Raw genomic sequence first — 21,782 nt, 5'->3', positions numbered from 1 at the left:
GGGCTGGCGGGCGCACAGTGAGTGCTTTGTGTCTGCGGTCAGGACGATTTAATTCTCCCCCGCCTGCCCTTACCCACCTCCACTTACTGCTTCTAGGAGGACCTCTTTAGCCAGCATCATATCCTCTGCTTTGCTCTGAGCCTGCCTGAAACCGTGGGGACCAACAGAGGAAAGTGAACTCACCTCCAGGGAGGGTGTGAGTCTCTGACAGAGCCCAACTAGTGCCTCTCGGTGACTGTGGCCTTGACGGCCGCAGAGGACCACTAGCTGGCCCCTTAAAGGCCACCAGGATGCACGGCCCACCCACCACTTCACCAAAGCATCCGGGGCTGCTGTCAAGCGTTTATTCTTTGGAAAATGTTATTCCGATTGGAAAAACCCTAACCCTAATCCACAGCCACTTTGGCCTTTAGTGTTTAAACCTTCAGAAGCACTAGTGTGGTTCCTGGCCATCAGCTTCCTCAGGCCAGGCTGTCCTTCTCGGTCACAGTCACCCACTGTCTTCCCCGTTCCACGTACATCCTTTCGTGTGTTACCCGCGCCAGCGTCTCCATGTTTTCCACCACAGGTGCAGCCCGGTGGGTGTTTGTCCACGGCAAAAAGCATTGTTTCATTTGGACGATTGCATTCGGAAACCACCCCCTCACAGTTCTGGGGGGCAGAGGTTGGCAGGTATGCAGATGGCACGTGAACAGCCGTTAGAGGCCAGCCACCCCTTGATGCACCTTTAAGTGACTCCTGGCAAGTTCTGTTTATCAAGGGCCTTTGAAATGCATCCCGAAAGAATTGAGGATGATGTGAAATGTGCTTCTTTTGCAATGAATGATGTGCTCAGAAACTGGGATTTCTTTCAGGATACCTTGCGTTCCTCCTGAATGCACTGGGGTCCGTGTTTCCAGCTCTGTATCCTGAACAGGTGAACGGGGGTGATGCAGGGGGCTCCCTCAGCACCACGACCCCTGAATGCTTTGTCAGGCCGCCCCCTCGTTCTTCTCGCCTTTTCTGGGAGGAAGTCAAGAGTGAGCTGGATTTAAGTCTCACCTGAGGACCATGAGTGAGCAGATGTGGCGGGGGAGGTGATCTGAATAGATGGTGTAATCCAACCCGTGTTGTTGTTGCTTCTTCCCTTGGCCTCCAGACAGCTCACTGTAACGACAGACATTTTACACAGTGTAATATTTACCATTCCTCAAGCTTTGTCTAGACACGTCTTACCCTTCTGACATCTTACAAAACAACCACTGTCATCATTTCTGTTTCGCAGGGCCCAGGACAGATTTGGAGAGCAATTTACTCTCTTACATAGAATTCTCTTGCCGTGTTTTTGTGAATCAGAACAGCCTGTCCAACTTCTGCCTGCTTCTGCTCCACGGGCCAGCCCCTCCGGTAGATACACGTGACCCCAAAGCACCAGGTTGTGTGACCCTCTGTGGATCCTGTGAGTTAGTTGGCCACACAGACACGGCCCAGTGTGGCCCTCTGTGTGTGGCAGAGGCTTGGCCGTGGTCACAGTGTGATGGGCTGCCTTGTGTCCCCGTAAAATTCATATGTTGGAGTCCTTGACGCCCAGCACCTCAGAAGGTGACTGTATTTGGAGAAGAGGATCTTTAAAGAGATGGATAAGGTGAAACGAGGTCACTGGGGTGGGGCCCTAATCCCATAGGACTTGGTGTCCTTATAAGAAGAGGAGGTCAGGACACAGACGCACACAGAGGGACGACCCCACGAGGACACAGGGAGAAGACGGCCGTCTGCACGCCGAGGAGAGAGGCCTCAGGAGGACCCAGCCCTGCCCACACCTGAATCTCGGGTTCTAGCCTCCAGTACTGGAGACAGTACATGTCTGTTGTTTAAGCTCCCTGGCTGTGGTGTTTTGTTACAGTGGCCCAAGCTGACTCATACACACAGATCCAGGGTCTTGCGTGGTTCACCCAGGCTGGGCACCTGCCTCTCTGAGTCTCCAGGGCCAGGGTGCCTCCCCTTGAGTCCAGGTATTTCAGGGTTAGCCTCATGTCTTGCAGAATAGCTACAGCTCACGTTGGCCATGTAGGAGTTCTCTCAGTCTCTTCATTGTAGATTTCAGTTTGACCATGAGCTCTACCAGTGGAAGGGCCAGAGTTTCGTGCGTGTTGACCGCACGCCGACCGCAGCTCTGCCCACTTTGGTGGTGTGTCTCTCCTCTCAGGATTCTTGGGTCGTTCAAGGAGCTGATGAGGTCTCGGTGCACTTGGTGCAACGCGGGGCCCCCAGAAATGGTAGCTCCCCCCATCCTCTTCCTGATCACGTGTGGACCTTGCTTTACTGCCGGGTTCTGTCACCCAGGACGGTTCCACGTATGGAACTTTGTATTCAGTGCAGTTCAGTTCCAGTGACATCCACTGAGCTGCACGGACATCAGGTATGGTTGTGCCAAGAACAGGACATAAGCCCTGTCGTCACGCAGCAGCTCAGAGGGCCAGGGAGTGCTCTCGCCAGCTGAATGCCGGTGGTGCCAGGAGCCGCGAGAGGGAGAGGGTGGGGGATGTGAATGGGTGCATCTTGGAGGAGGACGTAGATGGTTACCTGGGCTTGAACGTGCCTCCCTCTGGAGGATGCTGAAGCTGGCCTGCGGGCGTCCTCGGAGCTTCCTGGATGCCGGCTGCCCTCCTGTCATCCGGGCTGATGCCGGTCACAACCCCTTCTCTCTCTGTTAGAGTGTGCACGTCTCTGCGCCTCCCATTTCCAAACCACGCAGATCCCGTGTTGAGCGCTATGCTTGTCAGGACGTAAGCGAGAAGCACTCTGATGTGGGTCTTGGAGATGCCCTTACGTCCTCTCGCAAGTGTTCCGTGTCTTAAGCCACCCGGCGCCGGGCGGCCTTGAGATGCATCTGGATGTCCTGGCATTTGGGCTGTCGCAGCGGGAGATCAGTGAGTGACAGGTACCGACTCCTACCTGCGTGTCAGGAGAAAGGGAGGAGGAATACATGCGTGTCCCACCTCCCAGGAGACAAGAAATGCGGGTTGGAGAGGCTGTGACCTGCAGGCTGGACAGGAGGGAGCAGGGGGCAGCCGGATTAGCTTGAATGGTCCGTGCGCTGTGGGTTCAACTCGGGGAGCCCAGTGGTCAGCTCAGCTGGGAGACCAGGGAGAGGGTGAGTCCCTGACCCTGTGGGAGGACCCCGTGGGAGGTGTGAGTGCAGTTTCAGCTGGTAGACGAGATGGGGAGGGGACGGCCAGCTGGAAGCACAGGTGCACAGGTGCTGGAGGCTGGGGACACACGTGGCCTGGCTTTCCAGCGGACTGCCCACGCATTGCTGGAGTGTGTGCGCGCGTGTTTGTCTGTGCATATGTGTGTGTGTCTGTGTGTGTATATGTGTTTGCATGTGTGTATGTACAGGTATATATGTGTGTTTGTATTTGTGTGTCCTTACGCGTTTGTGTGTGTATGTGTGTGTGTGCCAGTGCACACGTGTGTGGGGTTGGGGCCAGGGCAGAGATGGTACCGACAGGCAGGATGTGGGGAGTTATTGGCTTGAGAGGGGACCCTGGCGGCTGCTCAGGGAGTCAGGTCGTGTGGGCCCGAGGGGCATGGGGTGAGCTCGGTGCAGTGGCCGCTGGAGTGGCCTGGTGAGAAAGGCTTGGGGCTGCTGGGCAGTGGAGGTGGGACAGATGAGGACTCACACACCCGAGGTCATGGATTAATGCAGACCAGTCCACAAGCTGCGGGACAGGACGCTGTCAAGAGGTCCTCCTGGGTTTGTGGCATGGGAGGAGGGGCAGCCGCTGAGATTGGGGAGCAGGAGGGGAGGGGCAGGGAGGGACGATGGGGGCATCTGTTTGGGGGTTGAGTTGTTAGGTTGGTGTTATCACTTAGCCCACGCTGGAGCGACTCATCTGTCAGCTGGCGTCCAGGTCCCTGCGTCTCCCCGCTCGGTGAACTTGGGCTCATGGTCAGCACCTTCCTTTGTGTCCAGGGTCCTGCCACCGGTCCACCACTGTCACCACTGCTGGCTGAGGAGCCTGTTCCAAGATTTTGTTAGTCTTGTGAATTCACACCAGGGTGAAAATCTTTGTTTGAAGTGCTTTGTTGTTCTTCGGGGGTTTTCTTTTGTCCATCCTCCCTGAAGCCCAGCTGTTAAGCAGAAGAAAGGACACCACGTCCGTGGTGCTCCCCTGCTTTTTCTGGGAGACACGTCCGCGGCTAATCCGCACAGCATCACATGCCTTGAGACCTGTGACGTTGTCTATTTTTCAAAGTATCTCGGAGCATAGCCTTTACTTCTTTGAAAAATGTTATTTAGCATCTCCCAAATAGTGTCCCTTGCTATGGAGGTGAAACTGCTTCTCCCTTGTAACTGTCAACGTCTAACATTGGGGCAGGTTGACAGGTCGTTGGAAAACCTGAACAAAGGCAGTATCTCCCTGGTCCACAGAGGACCTGAACGTAAGTATTCTCTTCTGTTTTCTCAGTGACTAGACGTCTGGTGTTTTATGATTTGTCCGCACTGAGGTGCCGCGTGCACAGAGAGGAAATGACGTGTCAGTTAAATAGCGAGGGCTTCAGAGCCGGGCCGATACAGCTTGGGTTCGGATTGAACCTCCACCATTTTCTAGACACGCGACCTTGGGGTCGTTACGTGAGTCTCGGAGGCTCAACTTCCTCATCTGGAAAATGGGAATAGTAATAACTGTTATTACATTGTATTTTAACATATAATTATATATTAATTATAGTTATTGATATAATAATCACACTATATCAATAATAATGATTATAATAATAACAAGACCCTCCACTCGTGGTTGTGTCGAAGGTAAATGTAGTTAGCACAGTTTCTGGCACTTAGGAGTCAATACATGTCAGCCACGACTGTGTCATCTTCATGATCACTGTCATCACCATTATGTTCACTATCCCCGTCATCACCACCACCACATCACACCCCACGAGGCTTTGAGCTCCTTAAGGGGCAGGAACCCTTATCTTTTGGGGGGACACAATTCAACCCATAATGACATGTATTGTATATGTTCCGTCTGCTTCTTACAACTGCCCTGCAAGTTATGCAGTTACCATGGTTTTCATCACAGAAACAGGGGGACCACTGGGTTGGTGAATTTGCCCAGGATCCCAAGGTTAGTGTATGCAGTTGGGTTGGAAATCCAAGCCTTTCTGACCTCCGAGCTCCTGCTGCTTCTAGAGCAGTTTCTCAGTGGCGCCCTCTTGGCGTTTTTTTTGGAGCAGGACATTTCTTCATTGTGCTGGGCTGGCCTGTGCGCGACTCAGCATCCCCAGCCCTGCCCCCTGAGTGGCAGTGGACGCCAGTCTCTGGGATCATCTACAGTCGCCACACAGATCCCCCGGGGGATGGTTTTCAGGCTGTGCTTTGCTCAGCACCCACTTGCTGGCAGGATCCTTTCTGCCGGCCGCAGGGAGGGAGCCTCAGGCCCGCTTTGGATGCTGGCCTCTAAGGGAACTTGAGTTCATGCATCCATGTAGCTGGAACCAGAGGCCGACAACGATTCTCAAAGCAGGAACTGGCGAGATATCCACGGCCCTACTTGGTCACCTCTGATACAGCTCCAGTGTTGCGTTGGGAGTTTCCAGACAGTCTTCTCATTCAGGCGAAGATGGCAGGGGTGCAGCTGGCAGTCACTGAAGCGAACAACCGGCCCCCACCCAGCCTCGCAGCCCCGAGAGGAGCTCTGAGCCTTACTCTTGAATTCAGTCTTTGCCATCGGAGAGGGACAGACGGCACATTCATGCCCGTGGGGTCAGGTTTCCCGGCAGTGGGATTCCGGGCTGCCTGTTCAGCCGACCTGTTGTTGAGAGTAGGGGTATCCTCTTACCCAGCAGGGAGGAGCTCTCCCGAGGCAGAGGGTCAGGGAGATAGTAGGGCCTTTTGCATCCTTGGGCGAGCAAAATCCTCCTGCAGAGAATTGGTTCCAGCCTCATACACAGTCAAACTTCGTCGTTTCTGAACGCTTTTACAGTGATTAAGCACATTTTTGAGCCCCTGCCGATGGCCGTGCAGTAGAATATAATTTTAATTCAATAAAAATTAGAAGTGATGGTCAGAAGGGGATTTGGCCTAACGTTTGTTTTCCTGGTTTATTGGCAGGTCTCACTGAAGGGACCTGGGAACGTGACCAAGTCGTGTCATTCTGGTTCTTAGCGTCTTCGCTCTGTTCTTGAAAAGTGTTCGTGGTTGGTTTGCAGGAACCGTCTGTACTATTTAGCTTTTTCAAAAATTAACTTTCACGGCAACTGATACGATTTCTAAATCAAATCATTCTTCATAATTGCCGTTCTTTATGGTTTGGGAGGGGCGGTGTCAGTGTTTTTGCAGCTGTTACGTTCAGAGTCAGGGGGTTGGGGCGCTTGTGCCCTGGGCTTTCCCATCAGTGAGCTTACGAGAGGAGACGTCCACCTGGGCCTGAGATGCCAAGAGAGAGCAATCGGGGTAAAAACGAAGCCACACTGTAATTCACTCGCGCCGTCGTCCTCAGTCTGTTTCCGAGACCAGCTACAGCAGCATCACCTTGAAACTTGTGAGAAATGCAGCTTCTGGGGCCCGACCCAGACCCGCTGGCTCAGACACTCTGCTTGGAGGGGGTGCGGGTTAACAGTCTGTGTTTAACAAGCAGGGAGGTTTGAGAAGCTCCGTACAAGTGAGGGAACTGCCCAGGGCAATAGGTGGTGGGGAGTGATGACCAGCAAACACAGCTGGTCCCAGAGATTGGAGCCAATGGTGAGAGCTGAGGCCACAGAATCAGTGAGTCGATCTGAGCTTTTCCCCTTTTATATTTACCGAAGCGACAAGAAGGTCGTATTTTTCATCCAGAAAAGCCAGGGGGTCCAGAGCTCAGAGGAGCTCTCAAGATGGAATGGAAGCACCTTTGGCATCTCTGACCACGTGCCGGGGTGGCATCCTGCATCACTAACCAGGGGTCTCTGTCCTTCCGCGCAGAAGTGCATTCGATTTAACCCAGATGCGACGGTGTGGGTTGCGAAGCAGCGGATTCTGTGCTCGTTGAACCAGAGCCTGAAGGACGTCCTGAACTACGGGCTGTTCCAGCCGGCGAGCGACGGGCGAGACGGCAAGTTCTTGGATGAGGAACGGCTTCTGCGCGCGTACCCGCAGCCCGTGGGCAGGGGCATCCCCTCCCTGGAGGTACTGGTCACCGCCTCAGAGCCTGGGCGTGATGGTGGAGGGAGGACCTTCCCCCAGTTGCACATTTGCTTCGGACTCTGGGAAATCGCTCTTAGCTCAGGACGGTAGTGTGCATTCTCAAGGTCGTGGCAGATTTTGTCCTGATTTGCGGACCAGGGTGCAATTTTTAGCCATTTGTTTTCCTGCTGTGGATTGGATGAACTCGTTGGAGGGACATCTTGGTGTGAGCGGACCATGGGTCTGACTCAGGCTTGCGTCACCTGGAGCTGTGAGCCCTGGGGACGCAGAATGGGGTTTGCTTCTACCTCCCTTGAATCTCCCCCGACACCCCGCCCTTGGGCTCAGGGTGGCCCGTGGCCATCCAGCTGTTGTCAGAAGCATGACTCCCGGGAATGACCTGTGGGTTCTTTGAGCCGCTGTGGCCAGTCACGTGCTCTTGGGCTGCCTCGTGAAGTGGTGGGTGCGTACACCCGGCAAGCCTTACATCCACAGAACGTGTGTCCCCCGGCTCTGCCCTGGGGAGCCCGGGCTTGCTGCACCCTGAGTTTACGTATGGTATTTCCACATGGTATATTTTTATTTATTTATTTATTTTTTGAGGTACGCGGGCCTCTCACTGCTGTGGCCTCTCCCGTTGCGGAGCACAGGCTCCGGACGCGCAGGCTCAGCGGCCACGGCTCACGGGCCCAGCCGCTCCGCGGCGTGTGGGATCTTCCCGGACCGGGGCACGAACCCCCGTCCCCTGCATCGGCAGGCGGACTCGAAACCACTGCGCCACCAGGGAAGCCCCACATGGTATATTTTTAAATTAATTTTTAAGCAACTATACTCCAATAAAAACGAATAAAAAATTTTCATTGGCGCATAGTTGATTTACAATGTTGTGCTAGTTTCAGGTGCACAGCAAAGTGAATTAGTTATCCATCCACATACAGTCACTCTTTTCCAGGTTCATTTCCCATATAGGTCATTACAGAATATTGAGTAGAGCTCCCCGTGCTGTGCAGTAGGTCCTTGTTGGTGATCTATTTTATATACAGTACTGCGTGTATGTCAATCCCAACCTCCCAGTTTATCCGTCCTCCCCCGCCCCACAACTATTAAGACAGTGACACAAGTAGGTGGAAATGTGGTCGTTTCTACTGTGACCCCACACGTCACTATTATTATCAAGTGATCGCATTCGTTTCAGCTTAGTCAACAGTGAGAGCCTGTGAGTGTGGTGTCGTGGGTGGCATCTGGGCCCTCGAAGGGGGTTGGTCTGAAGTCAGAGACGTCCTGGAGCACGGCAGCCCCTCACCTGCACATTCCCAGGTCTGACAGTGACCTTGAAGCTGAGGTTCTGAGACCCCCAACATGTGTTGGACCAGGGAGAAGGGTTTCTGTCAGGAAAAGCTGGGATGCCCCTGGGGAGTCAAGTGGTTCCCTGTTCTGGCCTCAGTTTGCTCACCTGTGAACTGGGTGTCCATTGAAAAACCCCTTGTCCGGGGCCTGCTCACAACCTGCCCCTTTCTCGGCATGGCCCACGTGCATGGGACAGTCAAGGTTCTGGTCTGATGGAGCTTACACTCCTGTAGGAGATGACAGGCCAGGAACAGTAAACAAACAGCTCATTGGGGGGCTGATAATTTCTATAAAGACCGTAAAACAGGGCGAGAACAGGCAGTCCGGAGCCTACCCTTGATCGGAAAACGTCTTGGAGGAGGCGACACGGGCCCATCCCCCAGCCCCCGAGAACCGAACAAGAGGAGGCCTGGGAGAGCCCGGTGGGACCTGGGCAGTGCTGTGTCCTGCCTTTCAGGGCAGCCGGCACGCGTGTCCTTCTGCTGTCCCATCCAGGGACTCATGGCAGCCGAGGCTGAGAGGCGAGCACGTGAGCATTCGTTGCCCCATGTGGATGGGTGGCCTGTGACATCAGGTGGACTTGGTCCAGTCCTGGTCACTGTGGGACCCTACATGCCACCCCACAGCCTCTCTGAGCCTCAGATTCCCAGGTTTGAAATCGGGGGGACATTACTACCATCTTCTTGGTGGCTGTGAGGCTCGGGTGAGCTATTCCTTGGGACAGTGATCTTAGCATAAGGCCTGGGAATGGGCGAGTGCCTGCATTGGTGGGTGCTGTAGCTGCTCCTGCCATCAGCTGTCATTGCCATGAAGGAGTCATTTACACGTGTGTTCATGCATCTCCTTGGATCACCATCCTGCCAGGTGGTCCGCTGTGTGGGGCTGAGCCGGGCCTGGAGGTGGACACGCCAGGGGCAGCCTGGATCTGAGCTCTTTGCCTTGGATCGTGGCCGTAAAACACAGTTGGCTACGTATGAAACACAGAGAAAAGGGCAAGAAAAGGATGTGTGTTTCTGAGCCTACATCCCTCTAGCCACAAGCCGTAAACATTTATGACTGTGGAAATAGACATTCTCCTCCATGTGCCTCCTCCGTGTGTCCCCCTCCTGCCAAGAGATGTTATCGACCCCAGCATATTTCTTTTTATAACTGAAAAAGCACCCATTGACTTGAATTCCTACAGATGCGTCAAGTTAGCAAAGTCTGTTGCATCCCCTCACGTCACTCTCAGTGGCTCCTGAAGCCTCAGAGCCGTGACGCATGAAGATAAGCAATAGGGAGCTTCACGGCCGTGCCCGGGATGTGCTGTCCTGGTTGAATCTAGAATCTGAGGGCTAGAGTCCTAAAACGGCCTGCGTCTCCTCCTGCCAGGTCAGTCCGAGAAGGCGGACACTTACCGTTTGCGACGGTGCACGTGATCCAGGAACTGGGTGCAGCCTGCGTTTCACGGGACTTTCTGATTTCACTGGTTTATTTCGGCACCTAAAAAAATAATCAAGTTTTGGTCTGTGGCACCAAAGAATTTTGTCTGTTGTGGGATTGCTCTTTTGTTTGGAGTGGAGGGGAGGAGATGATAAGGTGGTCGCTCTGGAAACTTCACATGGGATGAGACTTTCAGGGTTAGGTCACCCCCTGCTCTGCACTCTTTGTGTCATGCCTGTGCTTCTTTAAACTCCTCGGAGTGGGAGGGAATCAAGGGAAGTTGGGGAGGGAAGGGTAAGACAGCGTCTGCCCAGCACCGGTTCTGTGCCAGGAAGCTCACATTCAATCCTCGGGGCACCCTGGGAGCTCTGTGATCCCCGTGCGACAGACAAGGAAACAGAGTCTGAGATGGGGCAGGTGTCCAGCCCAGTGACTCGGCTGCTAGCGAAACGGAGCAGGACCCTATGGGCCTTCCCTCCCCGCCGTGTCGTCCGCCTGCCTTTTGTCTGTGGAAAAAGTTTAATCAAAGAATATGTTCGGGCTTCCCTGGTGGCGCAGTGGTTGAGAGTCCGCCTGCCGATGCAGGGGACGTGGGTTCGTGCCCCGGTCCGGAAGGATCCCACGTGCTGTGGAGCGGCTGGGCCCGTGAGCCATGGCCGCTGAGCCTGCGTGTCCGGAGCGTGTGCTCCGCAACGGGAGAGGCCACAACAGTGAGAGGCCCGCGTACCGCAAAAAAAAAAAAAAAAAGAATATGTTTAATCAGAGAAGTGAGAGAATGCAGAAACAAAGGAAAACAGTCAAAGGAGACCAAATAATAATAGTTTACTCATTAAGCATAGTCAAGGACCTTTAGTTCCTCCTCAAGGGCTAGAGATAATATTCTGAGCCGTATCCTGTGAGCCGTCTTATAGATACTGAAACCCCTACCAGGTGGAAGCAGTTAAGTGCATGGTGACCAGACTGTAGCCATGACATAAGCTGCCACAATTCTGAGAATTGGCCTCAAAGAAATGGGAACAAACCAACCCTGGAACTGAGGCTAACAGGACCTAAAGCAATCAAGATGCCGCTGGTCAGAGTACCGATGACCAATTTCAAGATGACTGCCAGAGCTGACCGTGCCGTGTCTGCATGTAGCCCCCTCCCTCTGTCTACAAAAGCTCTAGCCCACTGATTGTCAGTGGGGCAGAGTTGGCCTTTGGACGGGAGTCCACCCTCCCTTGCCTCCAGGCTGCCAGCATCAACATAAGGCAAACTCTCCTTTCCACCAACCTGGCCTCTTTATTGGCTTTTGAGCGGCGAGCAGCCGGACCCCACTTTCCGTTACACTAGGGCGGTGGCGGGGTGGATTTGGAGCTGTGTCTCAGCTCAGAGTCCCAGTGACTCCCAAGCTGCCAGCCTGCTTCCCAAACCCGCCACAGTGCATGTACTACAGAGGCAGCCAGGGCACCCAGGAGAAGGAACAGGGCATCGGGTGAAAGGCGCTGGGGATTCGGAAGCAGCCTGCCGCCCCAGTGCACCCTCCCGGGCGCCATCACTCTACCTGAGCCAGATAGACTTACTCAGCGAGCCCCTCTGTTTCCATGACGTCTCTGCCAGGTTAGAGGAGGTGCTGTGCCGTTTGAAGGAATGAGTCTGAGCCCCAGAGTCCCAGGTGGAGGTTGTGGGCTGAGGGCAGGTGGCTTTGCCAGGCTGGGGCTTTTGAGTGTGTTTAATAAAGGTTGACGATGTCGAAGACAGAGCCCGCGTGAGAAGCGGGTCCTGATTTGCTGCCGTGCTGACGATGTAGAGGAGAGCAGAGCACATCAGGCTGAGTCTGGGTTGCTCTCATTTCTTTTTGTGACTTTCCAGCCAAAGCGGCGGCAGCATCTCCGCAGAAGTTACCCTTACGCTGTCGTAGGCTCTGTGGTGCGAACGCAAGTAGTTTATTTAACACAAAAGGGTTTGCTAGGGAGCCCCCGCCCTGGGTGAAATACCCACGGACAAGGCAGGTGTTTCCTCTGAACGGCTGCGTGAAATATTTACCTGGTTTTCTTTTTTTCCTGTTTGTGTGTCTGTGCCAGTTTCGCTACAAGAAGCGGGTGTATAGACAATCCAATCTGGATGAGAAACAGTTGGCCAAGCTGCACACGAAGGTAAGCCAGGACTGGTTGTGCCGACCCTTGGTGTTCATTTCTGCGTCATCATCTCAGAGCTCAGGGGAGCTCCTGGGCAGAGGGTTCTTCTTCCTGTGAGATGGCTGAGGCTGCTGAGCCCCTGCTGCCGCCAGAGCCCCGTTAAACACCACCATCGTCTCCTCCCGTGTGACGCAAACGCGGTCGATGCCTGCACGTAAGGGAAATAATATCCCTGAGAGTGGAGATTGGGGCCCTACTTTCTACTCACCTCCTCCCGGGTGTTTCTGGGAAGAGGGGTGGCCGCTCCCTCTGAGCCTTCGCTGCCGACATAGGGGACAACACTGAAGTAGGTGTCTGGTGCCGCCACTCTCGTGATTAAGGTGCTGTCTACATAAACTGCATGGAGGTAAGACGCACAGGGGAAGCAGGGGAGACGGAGAGAGCTAAGGAAAGAGCTGTGGGCTGTGTTCCAGGCACACCTGCGCTCCGTCGGGGATGCTGTGCCTGTCCAGGGCGTGCAGGAGCTGGAGAGTGCGGTGAGCACCTCGCTCAGCACGGAAAAAGATGTGTGATACCCAAGGATGCTCCCAGATGCCCTCCTCCAGGTCCAGCCCCTCCCCGGAGAGCCTGGAGCGTTCCCTGCAGAGCACAGGGAGAGCCAGAGTCAGGACGGTGCCCGTTCAGCTTACCTAAGCCAGCCCTGATCTGCCCAGGTGAGCTCGCCTGCAGCCATGAGTCCACAGAGAGCGTCCCCAACCTCTGGGGTCCCCTTGCTTTTCTTTCACCCCTCCATTCACATCAGGACGGACCTGTGGATTTTCATCGTGTTCAGTGGGTTATAACCTGCCATCCTCATTATTTATTTTTGTGCCCAAGTTGTCCGGACGTGGCCGGTGGCCCTTCTGCCTGGCTCTCCTCCCTCTGGCGCTGTCCCCACCATCCTTTGAGTGCTGACGACTTTCAGGCACAAGACAGTCAGGCTGCTCTTGCACTTTCCCTGCCCAGCCCTGGAATCTGCCCACACAGGGGTATTTAGATCCAAGTCTGGTCTGGGCACTTTGGGTTTTTTTGATTACTCTCTAATGTGTACATGAAAATGTGTTTGTGCATTTAAAATAATGTCGATTAGTAAATAGCAATGAAGGTGTTCAGTGAAACCAAGTGTATCCTGTGTCCTTGAGCATTTGTTAATGTTTAGTCCCACAATGTACAGAAAGCATCCAGGTGGAGATCTGCGGGCTGAAGGGTCCAGGGGTTGGTTTCAGGGTGACTGGGGAGGGGTGTGGAGTGCGGGTGGAGAACTGGGCCAGTGAGAGCATTAGATTCATCTGGCAGAGGCATCTCAGATACTGTGATTACCATCAAATAGCCCAGGCTATCTGCTAGATGGACAGAAAATTATTATTTTCCTTGCAGTTGAGTCTGGGCAACCTGGTCAGTGTTGAGCCCCTGGTCATTTTGGTCTCACGAGGAGTGACTGAGTCCCTCACCTTGAATCGCTCGGTGACCCAAGCATCCCTGTGTCCACCTGCAGGTCACGGGATTAGCCACAAGCGGGTTAAGCTGAGTGAGCAGTGCCCTTCTGCTCTCCGTAGCAGCCACCGCTTTAGAGATTAGGAAACACAAATACCAATCCTTGGGCCTCGCTCAAAAGAGGATGGGGTCAGAAGACCTGGGGTGCACCCTGGAAAGTGTAGTTTTTCAAAGTGGTTCAGGTGGCTCATCCTTTTGAAAGTGAAAGAACATCCTGTGACTCTCGGCAAGCACAGAGGTCGGTGGGGGATTTCTAGAACATTCATCCAGGACAGGCCAATTGCGTTTGCCATGTGCTGGGCTCCGGGCTTGGCCCCAGGGTTCCAGATGCAGAAGGATGCTGCCTGGTGAGCCTGGGGACTGCAGCGGTGCCCCATCAAGGGGCAGCTCTCCTCCCTGCAAAGGCGGCCAGCCAGGGTGCACCCCGCAAGGAGCCTTCCTGTGGCCTGAAGAGACGTTTCTCTGTAAGACCAATTTTGCTTTTCTCTTTAGACCAACCTGAAAAAATGCATGGATTACATCCAGCATCGTTCGGTGGAGAAGGTCGTCAAGATGCTGGAACGAGGCCTGGATCCGAATTTCCATGACCTGGAGACGGGAGGTAGGGGCTGGTTGGAGACACTTGAGGAAACCCTGCTGGAACGTGGGTTCGGGGAGGAAGGGTGATTCTGTCGTTCGGATTACACGTGCATAGGCAGCATCACGCTTTGCTTGGTTTTAAAAGTGCTTTCTCCCTCCTCCGGGAGCCTGTGTTAGTGGCATGGAATCGCCAGCATCCGGGAGGTGCCTGGCGAGTGGTAGGTGCTCAGTACGTACCTGAGCTGGAGGAGAGAATGAGTGAATGAATGAATGACAACGCAGAACAGCCGTCTCATGCCAGCCCTGGGAGACGCACATGCACCCGCATGTGCCTAGCGCCCCCTGCTGGAAACCAAGTCCCTGCGCGTGGGACCTCAGATCACGCGTGGGATAAAACGGTACAGGGCTCTCATCCTCCACCCCGCTGACATAGGGGCCGGAGGATCCTTTCTGTTTCTTACCAGTTCCAAATGGGCATTGACTTTTGTTTAATCTTATCTCTTCTCTTTCTGTTTCCAGTTTTATGGAAATACAGTTGACGCAAAACATTGTATTAATTTTCGGCGTACAATGTAACGATTTGGTATATGGATATACTGGGAAATGATCACCACGATATGTTTCGTGAACATCCGTCGCCACTCATAGTTACACATTTTTTTTTATGATGAGAACTTTTAGGATCTACTCTCTTAGCCACTTTTAAATATACAACACAGTATTATTAGCCGCAGTCGCCATGCTGTACACAACATCCCCAGGACTTACTTATCTCATAACTGGAAGCTTGGACCTTTTGAACGCCTCCACCCATTCCACCCTCCCCACCTCCTACCTCTGGTGACCACCAGTCTTTTTCTCTGGGTTCAGTTGTTTTAGATTCCACGTGTAAGCGAGATCATACAGATTTGTCTTTCTCCATCTGACTTATTTCACATAGCATTATGCCCTCAAGGTCCATCCAGGTTCTTGCAAATGGCGGGATTTCTTTCTTTTTCATGGATGAATGATGCTCCATGGTGGGGCTGGACAGTCCTTTATGCTGGGGGCTGTGCTGTGCACTGGAGGGTGTGTACGGCATCCCTGACCTTCACCCACAAATGCCAGTAACACCCCCGAGTTGTGGCCGCCAAAGATGCCCCCAGACATTGCACAGTGTGCCCTGGCGGGGGGAGGCACCGTCATCCCAGGTGAGAGCCCTGTGCCCGGGGGACACGTGAACTCGACCAGCTGAGGTGAGGCTGTCGTGAGAGCCGAGAGCAGCTCAGGTGAGGGTCTCCATGGCAACTTGGAGCGTTCATCCGGGCAAGCCGGTGATGCTTAGCAGAGAGCGTTTATCTTGGACTCAGCGAGTGGGGCCTCCCTCCCCCTCTCCTCTTGGGTTGGGCCGGTCCTCCCTGTGCCAGTGTCACGTATATGTGTCCCACCTCACAGTTGCTGAACCCACAACAGGTGCGTCAGCTGAAGGAGGGAGCTTTCTCGTCACTTGTGGGGACTCCAAAGCTGGGGCAGGACCTGCACCCGTGCTCCTGCAGCCGTGCACGTCCCCATCCGCACACAGGTGGCCGTGCTGTAATCACGGTCGGCTCCTGTCTCCTAAATTTAACTGAGCAACGTGAGAACAGGTCTGCTGGCTTATCGGTGACACAGCTTCAATGCCCGAGATGCCAGGGGACAGGACATGCTCGGATGGGGACAGGAGAGCACAGGCCTGGAGGGGGGACGAGCGCAGAGGCCTGGCTGAAGGTGAGGAGGGTACCAGCCCAGGCAGACACTTGGTGAGACAGGAAGCTGGGGGTCTGTGCGCCGGGAGCTGGGGCGGGGTGACGTGGGCAAGCGGGCTCCTGATCAGGCATCCTGATGGGTGGATGGAGCACAAGGCAGAGGTGGGCCCTGCCGTACCTGCGCGGGGCTGACCTTCTAAGGTCAGGAGTGATGGGGCAAGACCCCAGGGGTGGGGAGAAGGGCCTGTAGCAGGTGGTGGGTCAGGGGGCACGGGCGTCTGCGGAGAGTCTGGATGGGGAACGGGGCAGCTGTAGGGTTGGATGTTCGGTCTGTGGGGGAAGCAGGTATGGGGCCAGCGGCAGGGGCTCTGCTTCCTTGGGGGTGTGTGTGTAGCTGAGCAGAGGGTCTGAGCACCAGGGCGGGGCGGGCACACGGTGAGCACGTGCTGGTTCTGGCCCCGTGGTCAGCGGATGGCTCCTCTGTGCCCTGTCACCTAGGCTGGCTCCCAACCCATTGGGCGGGGGGTGGGTGGGTACCGTCCATCACTGCAGTGTAGCTCCCAGCACTTGGGCTCAGACCACACATGGGCCTGTGGATTCCTGAGCGTGGACATGAGCCTTCAGGGACAGTGGCAGAGCTGAGCCAGGCCTGGGGTCTGTGGTCCTCGGGCAGCTTCCGGCCTGGGCTCCCGCTGGCCTGGCCGCATCCGTGGCTGTTTCCCGATGATTCCCCGGGCTGGACACCGCCCCTCCTGCTCCCCCCTCCCCATCATGAAGCAGGCCTGCATCACTGGCGGTGGTGTCGCTGGATTCCAAGAATTTGGATCGACTGTTATTCCAGAGCCGACCCTAACTGAGCTTCTAAAAGCACATCAGCACAGACCCTAGATTATTTCAAAACGGGGGTCAGCGGTCATTTCTCCTGGCCCTGCCTGTAGTTAGAAACGCTGTCCTGGTGGCGGTGGATGGCGTCATCGTCAGAGCAGATGCAGTGGAGCCTCGGGGACCCGGGAAGGAGAGAGACGGAGGCAGCATGTCATCCACTCTCCTCAGAACTGGGATAGACTCGACCCGGGAGCAGCAACCTGTGGAGAAGGTGGCATGGGGTGAAATGAACGCTGGGATTTCCTGAACTATCCCCGTGACCACGGCCTCTGGGCTCACTGATCAGGAAGAACGAACTCTGAGAAAAGAAACGGAAACCTGTTTTCCCCTGAAATCCGTGCAGACTGGCACCTGACAAAGCACAGAATTCAGGGCAGGTGTTCCAGCGAAGGCTGAGGCCAGGCTCCGACCCCATCGGACTGGGGACCAGCAGTGGGACGCCCGCCACCCAGGCAGGCAGTTCTTGTACAGGACTTCCCGGATCTCAGCCAATAGCTAACAGTCATCAGAAGGTTTTGGTTGGATCCTGTTTTTTTTGGAGGTGGGGGTCTGGGCAGATCAATGGTCAATTATTATTTATTTTCAGTTTTAACATTTAAAGCAGAATTACTGAACAACCCTCACACGGTGGCTGCCAAGTGGTAATTTTCTACATCAGCTTTATGTCTTATAGCTAATACTCTCTGTAAGGCGGAACTTTCCCTCCCCTCACCCCACTCCCATATTTTTGAAATTAGACTTCATTTTTTAGAGTAGTTTTAGGTTTACAGAAAATTGAATGGCAAGAGTAGGGGGTCCCGTATAACCAGCCACCCCCAGGCTCCCCGGCTACTGCCATCTTGCATCAGTGTGGCCATTTTTACACTGAGGACCCTACATTGATACATTATTATTAACTCAAGTCCACTTTTGTTTTCAGTCGGGGTATAGCTGTTTTACAGTGTTGTGTTAGTTTCTACTGTACAGCGAAGTGAAGCAGAGCTCCCTGTGCTCTGTTTTATACATATCAGTGTATATATGTCCATCCCCATTTCCCAGCTCATCCCACCCCTCCTTCCCCCCCTTGGTGTCCATACGTTTGTTCTCTACATCTGTGTCTCTATTTCTGCCCTGCAAACCAGTTCATCTGTACCGTTTTTCTAGATGCCACATATATGCGTTAATATATGATACTTGTTTTTCTGACCTAGAGACTGTCGTACAGAATGAAGTAAGTCAGAAAGTGAAATCAAGTCCACTTTTACATTAGTGTTCGCTCAGTGCTGTACATTCCGTGGGTTTAGACAAATGTATAAGGACACACATCCACCATCATGCAGGCTAGTTTTCCTGCCCTGAAAATCCTCCGTGCTCTGCCTGTTCATCCCTCCCTCCCACTATCCCCCGGCAGCCACTGATCTTTTCACTGTCTCCATAGTTTGGCTTTTTCCAGGATGTCATATGGTTGGAATCACATAGTGTGTGGCCTTTTCAGATTGCCTTCTTTCACTTACAAATATGCACTTCTGTTTCCTCCCTGATTTTCATGGTTTGATAGCTCATTTTTTATATTGAAGTAGAGTTGATTTACAGTGTTAAACCAGTCTCTGCTATACAGCAAAGTGATTCAGTTATACACAGAGACTTTCTATTTTTATATTCTTTTCCATTATGGTTTATACCAGGAGGTTGGATATAGTTCCCTGTGCTCTACAGTAGGACCTTGTTATCTAGCCATCCTGTACATAATAGTTTACGTCTGCAAATCCCACACTCCCAGTCTTTCCCTCCCACATTTCTTTCTAGTTCCAAAGATTATTCCATTGTGTGGATGGACCACGGTTTATTTATCCATCCACCTACTGAGGTGCATCTTGGCGGCTTCCAGATTTTGGTGATTATGCTTAAAGTTGCTATAAACCTCCGTGCGGGGTTCTGTGTGGACAAAATTGACGGTGATCAAACATGGTGGGTTTTTTCTTTAAGACAAAGGAATACTTACAACAAGCAAAAAAGGTAAAGGAGGTAGTGAATACGGAAAGTTCTGAACCGGAAGCTGAGGGTGGACCTGAGATTCTGCTGCAGGTCAGCGCCTCGTCCGGCATCACTGCTCCACTCTCCACACCTAGAGAATTTTCACTCACATCCCCAGCTGAGAAGCAGACTGTCCTGGGAAAATGGGGACCAAGGGCAACACGTGAAATGAGAAAAGCGAACAATGGGGTGGACATTCTTGGAAACAATCTAAGTCATGGGCAGTTCCCTGGACAAGGGCGTATAGTGACCCAGTTACAAACGGAGAAAATACCAGGAGAGGATGTAACACAGGCTCCACCGAGAGGCCAGCGCCTTAACGTCTGGGGGACAAGCACACGACTTCCCTCTCGCGTCTGTCCGCTCCACAGGGTGGCGGTCCCCGCGGGGTGGGGACGTGTGAGCATTGGGTGAGGAGCATGTGAAGTGTCCCCGTGTGGAGCGGCTCATGCTTGGTGGGGTCTCCAGAACGTGCCTCTCATGTCAGTGGCACAACGGAAACTCAGTACATGTTGTTTTCTCCTGGCTGTGGACCCAGAGGGAGGAAAACGGGGTTGATTTGGTGGCCGCCCCCAGGTGATAGGCGGTGTGACCAACTTGTCCCAGTTTTCTAGGGACAGCTCTGGTTTTCACACTGAGGGTCCCCGTCTGGGAAGCCCCTTGGTCCCGGACACGCTGGCACCCTAGGCCCATCGCCTGAGAAGTGATGGGGGGCACTTCATAGTGAGAGCCGAGGTTAAACAAGAACCTCCTGGGGCCTGATGATGTGCGCAGGGCGTGGTAGGCCTGTCTCCCTCTGTCCTCGGGCTCCCACGAAGCAGGGCTTCTGTGAGGCCAGCATCCCTGGAGGAGCGGGGGCTCTGAGAGCAGAGGCCGGGCGCCAGGTTGCCTCGAGGCGGGGGTTGGGGGGCAGAGGCCGGCTTGCTTGCCCTTGCTTTCCGGGCTTTCACCCGGGGTGGAAGGGAAGCGGGGTCGGCTGCGGGCCCCCTTCTCCCGTGCCGTGGCTGCTGGGATGTGGCCGAGGCCGTGGCGGACACAGAGGGTCCGGGACTGGAGAGCCTGTGGTCGCCAAGCTCCTGGATGGAGTCTCCTGCTGCAGTGCCAGGCCGGCCCAAGGGGGGAAGAGCCGCCCCCATCCCCGTTACTCCAGACACTGCCCTGCTGTCCTCAGCGGCTCTGCCAGCCCCAGGCTGTACCTGTGTCCTAGCAGCTCCACCCGGAGTTCTGTGACTTTCTTAAAAGCCCCCTGGTAATTGGCAGAATCTGGCTGAGAACCAGACTTCACGTCCCAAGCGGAGAGCTGAAAGCAGCTTCCTTCCTAAGTGCAGGCAGTGCCATGATGCTCACGCCTGAGCTGCATCCCTGCACTCGGGCTGCGTGGTTCTCAGGCGCCCCTGGGCTGAGCTCGGGAACCCGAGTGGGGCGAAGCATCACTTCTGGACTGAGGGACGCACAGAAGATAATTAAATCCTGGAGGAATGACCTGTCAATGAAAACAAAGCAGGCTGTGTTATTCAGACCTTCTAGTACCTTTTCTGATGGAAATTTGGTCAGGTAACGATGCCAGTAGCAGAAAGAAGTAGACTGTCTGCCAGGCTCATCTCCTGTTTCAGCTGGAACCTCTGGGACGAGATGGATGGTGTTTCGAGCCCTGAAAGGGAGCTAAAACTAACAACTCGAGCAAAACTTCGGGCTTCTGTCTTGCACTGTCTTCCCAAACTTGAAAGAAGTCCACAGGCACAACAGAGGCAGGGCTGTAATAAAGCTAGAAACGTCTCTCAGCCCTTGAAGCAGGTCGATGAGAAGCAGAAATTGAGTACGCGTTGGTGGGGCTGTTCTTGCAGATCCCCTGTTGTGAGTCGCGGCTTCGTTTCCGAGATGCAGTGACCCCGTCAGCTTCCAGGCGGTAATAGTGCAGCAGCTCGTCATCCAGGCCGAGATGTGCCTATTTCTGCCACACGCCCCCGCAGCCAGGCTCCCGGGGAGCCCCCTGACCAGCTCCCGCACGGCCCAACTAGAAGGCTTCTCGGGCACTGGGTTGCTCTCTACTGATGGCGCTCCTTTGGTCCAGATCCTACAGTCTCATTGTAGCCCCTGAGCGAGTCCCTGTGTGAAATTCCCCAGGAATAGCACCTCGGGGACACAGCCCTGGGACCTCGTAAGCACCAGTCTGCAGGGGGCCCAAGACACACGGAGTACCCAGTGCCAGTGGAGTTAGATTGAGGGCTGCCGAGCCAGTGACCCTGAAGACGTCTGGGTGCATTTGGCTTGTTGGGTGCAGTTTCTGGTACAGAGAGACCTGTTTTTAAGTGAGAGCTCCAAACAGCATATTCGATCATTGACGACTTTTTCTTATGTGTAATCTGCCATGTTTCAGAAAGGATCATAGGTGACGCATACAGGTGCGTGTGGTCCAGGAAGATGCAACGCATTAACTGAGAACTTGAGGTAGCAGGGAAAAGGGCGGTGATGTGGCGGCAGAGACGGGGCCCCCGGGGGTGAGCCTTGGCTTTGGGGACGGTGGCAGAGCCGGCCGGAGGGGGAGGGGGATGTCAGTCAGGTGACCCATGACAGGCACACACAGCCTTGGGTAGGTGGTGTCCCCAGGGGGCCACGTGGGGACAGCCAACAGCAGCATTTTTACATGAAATCGTCAGCCGAAACATGAACCTTGGGGTGCGTTTTTTCACAGCTCTTTTGAATGATTACTTTATAGCAGTTTTAGACTTACAGGATGTGTCCCCCTCCAAGCCCCACACTCATTTTTCCCCGTCACCGTCTTACGTGAGTAGCGTACGTTCGTTATGATTAATGAACCAATATTGATGTGTTATAATTAACTCACGCCCATGCTTTCGTTCGTAGTTACTGAAGGTCCGTCTTCTGTTCCAGGATCCCTCATGACAGGTAGCCCTCCCGTCTCCGTAGGCCCCTCTTGGCTGTGACAGTTTCTAGGGCTTTCCTTGCTTTTGATGACCTTGGCAGTTTTGGGAGCTGGTGCGGTCGGTG

General features: G+C 54.2%; 1 protein-coding gene across 1 annotated transcript in view; it reads left to right on the top strand.

Annotated features, from left to right (window-relative positions):
* Positions 1–21,782, top strand: part of SHANK2 (SH3 and multiple ankyrin repeat domains 2) — a 549,031-nt gene that overhangs the window by 96,823 nt on the left and 430,426 nt on the right. Inside the window, exons 4-6 of the mRNA XM_029207203.1 lie at positions 6,953–7,156; positions 11,986–12,057; positions 14,065–14,173. Coding sequence (XP_029063036.1) covers positions 6,953–7,156; positions 11,986–12,057; positions 14,065–14,173 — 385 coding nt within the window. The remainder of the gene's footprint in view (positions 1–6,952; positions 7,157–11,985; positions 12,058–14,064; positions 14,174–21,782) is intronic.

Source organism: Monodon monoceros, unplaced genomic scaffold (assembly GCF_005190385.1).
Source record: "Monodon monoceros isolate NGI ecotype Baffin Bay Population unplaced genomic scaffold, NGI_Narwhal_1 Super_Scaffold_7, whole genome shotgun sequence".
NCBI classification, from domain to species: domain Eukaryota; kingdom Metazoa; phylum Chordata; class Mammalia; order Artiodactyla; family Monodontidae; genus Monodon; species Monodon monoceros.
This window is presented reverse-complemented; position numbering and strand designations above follow the sequence as displayed.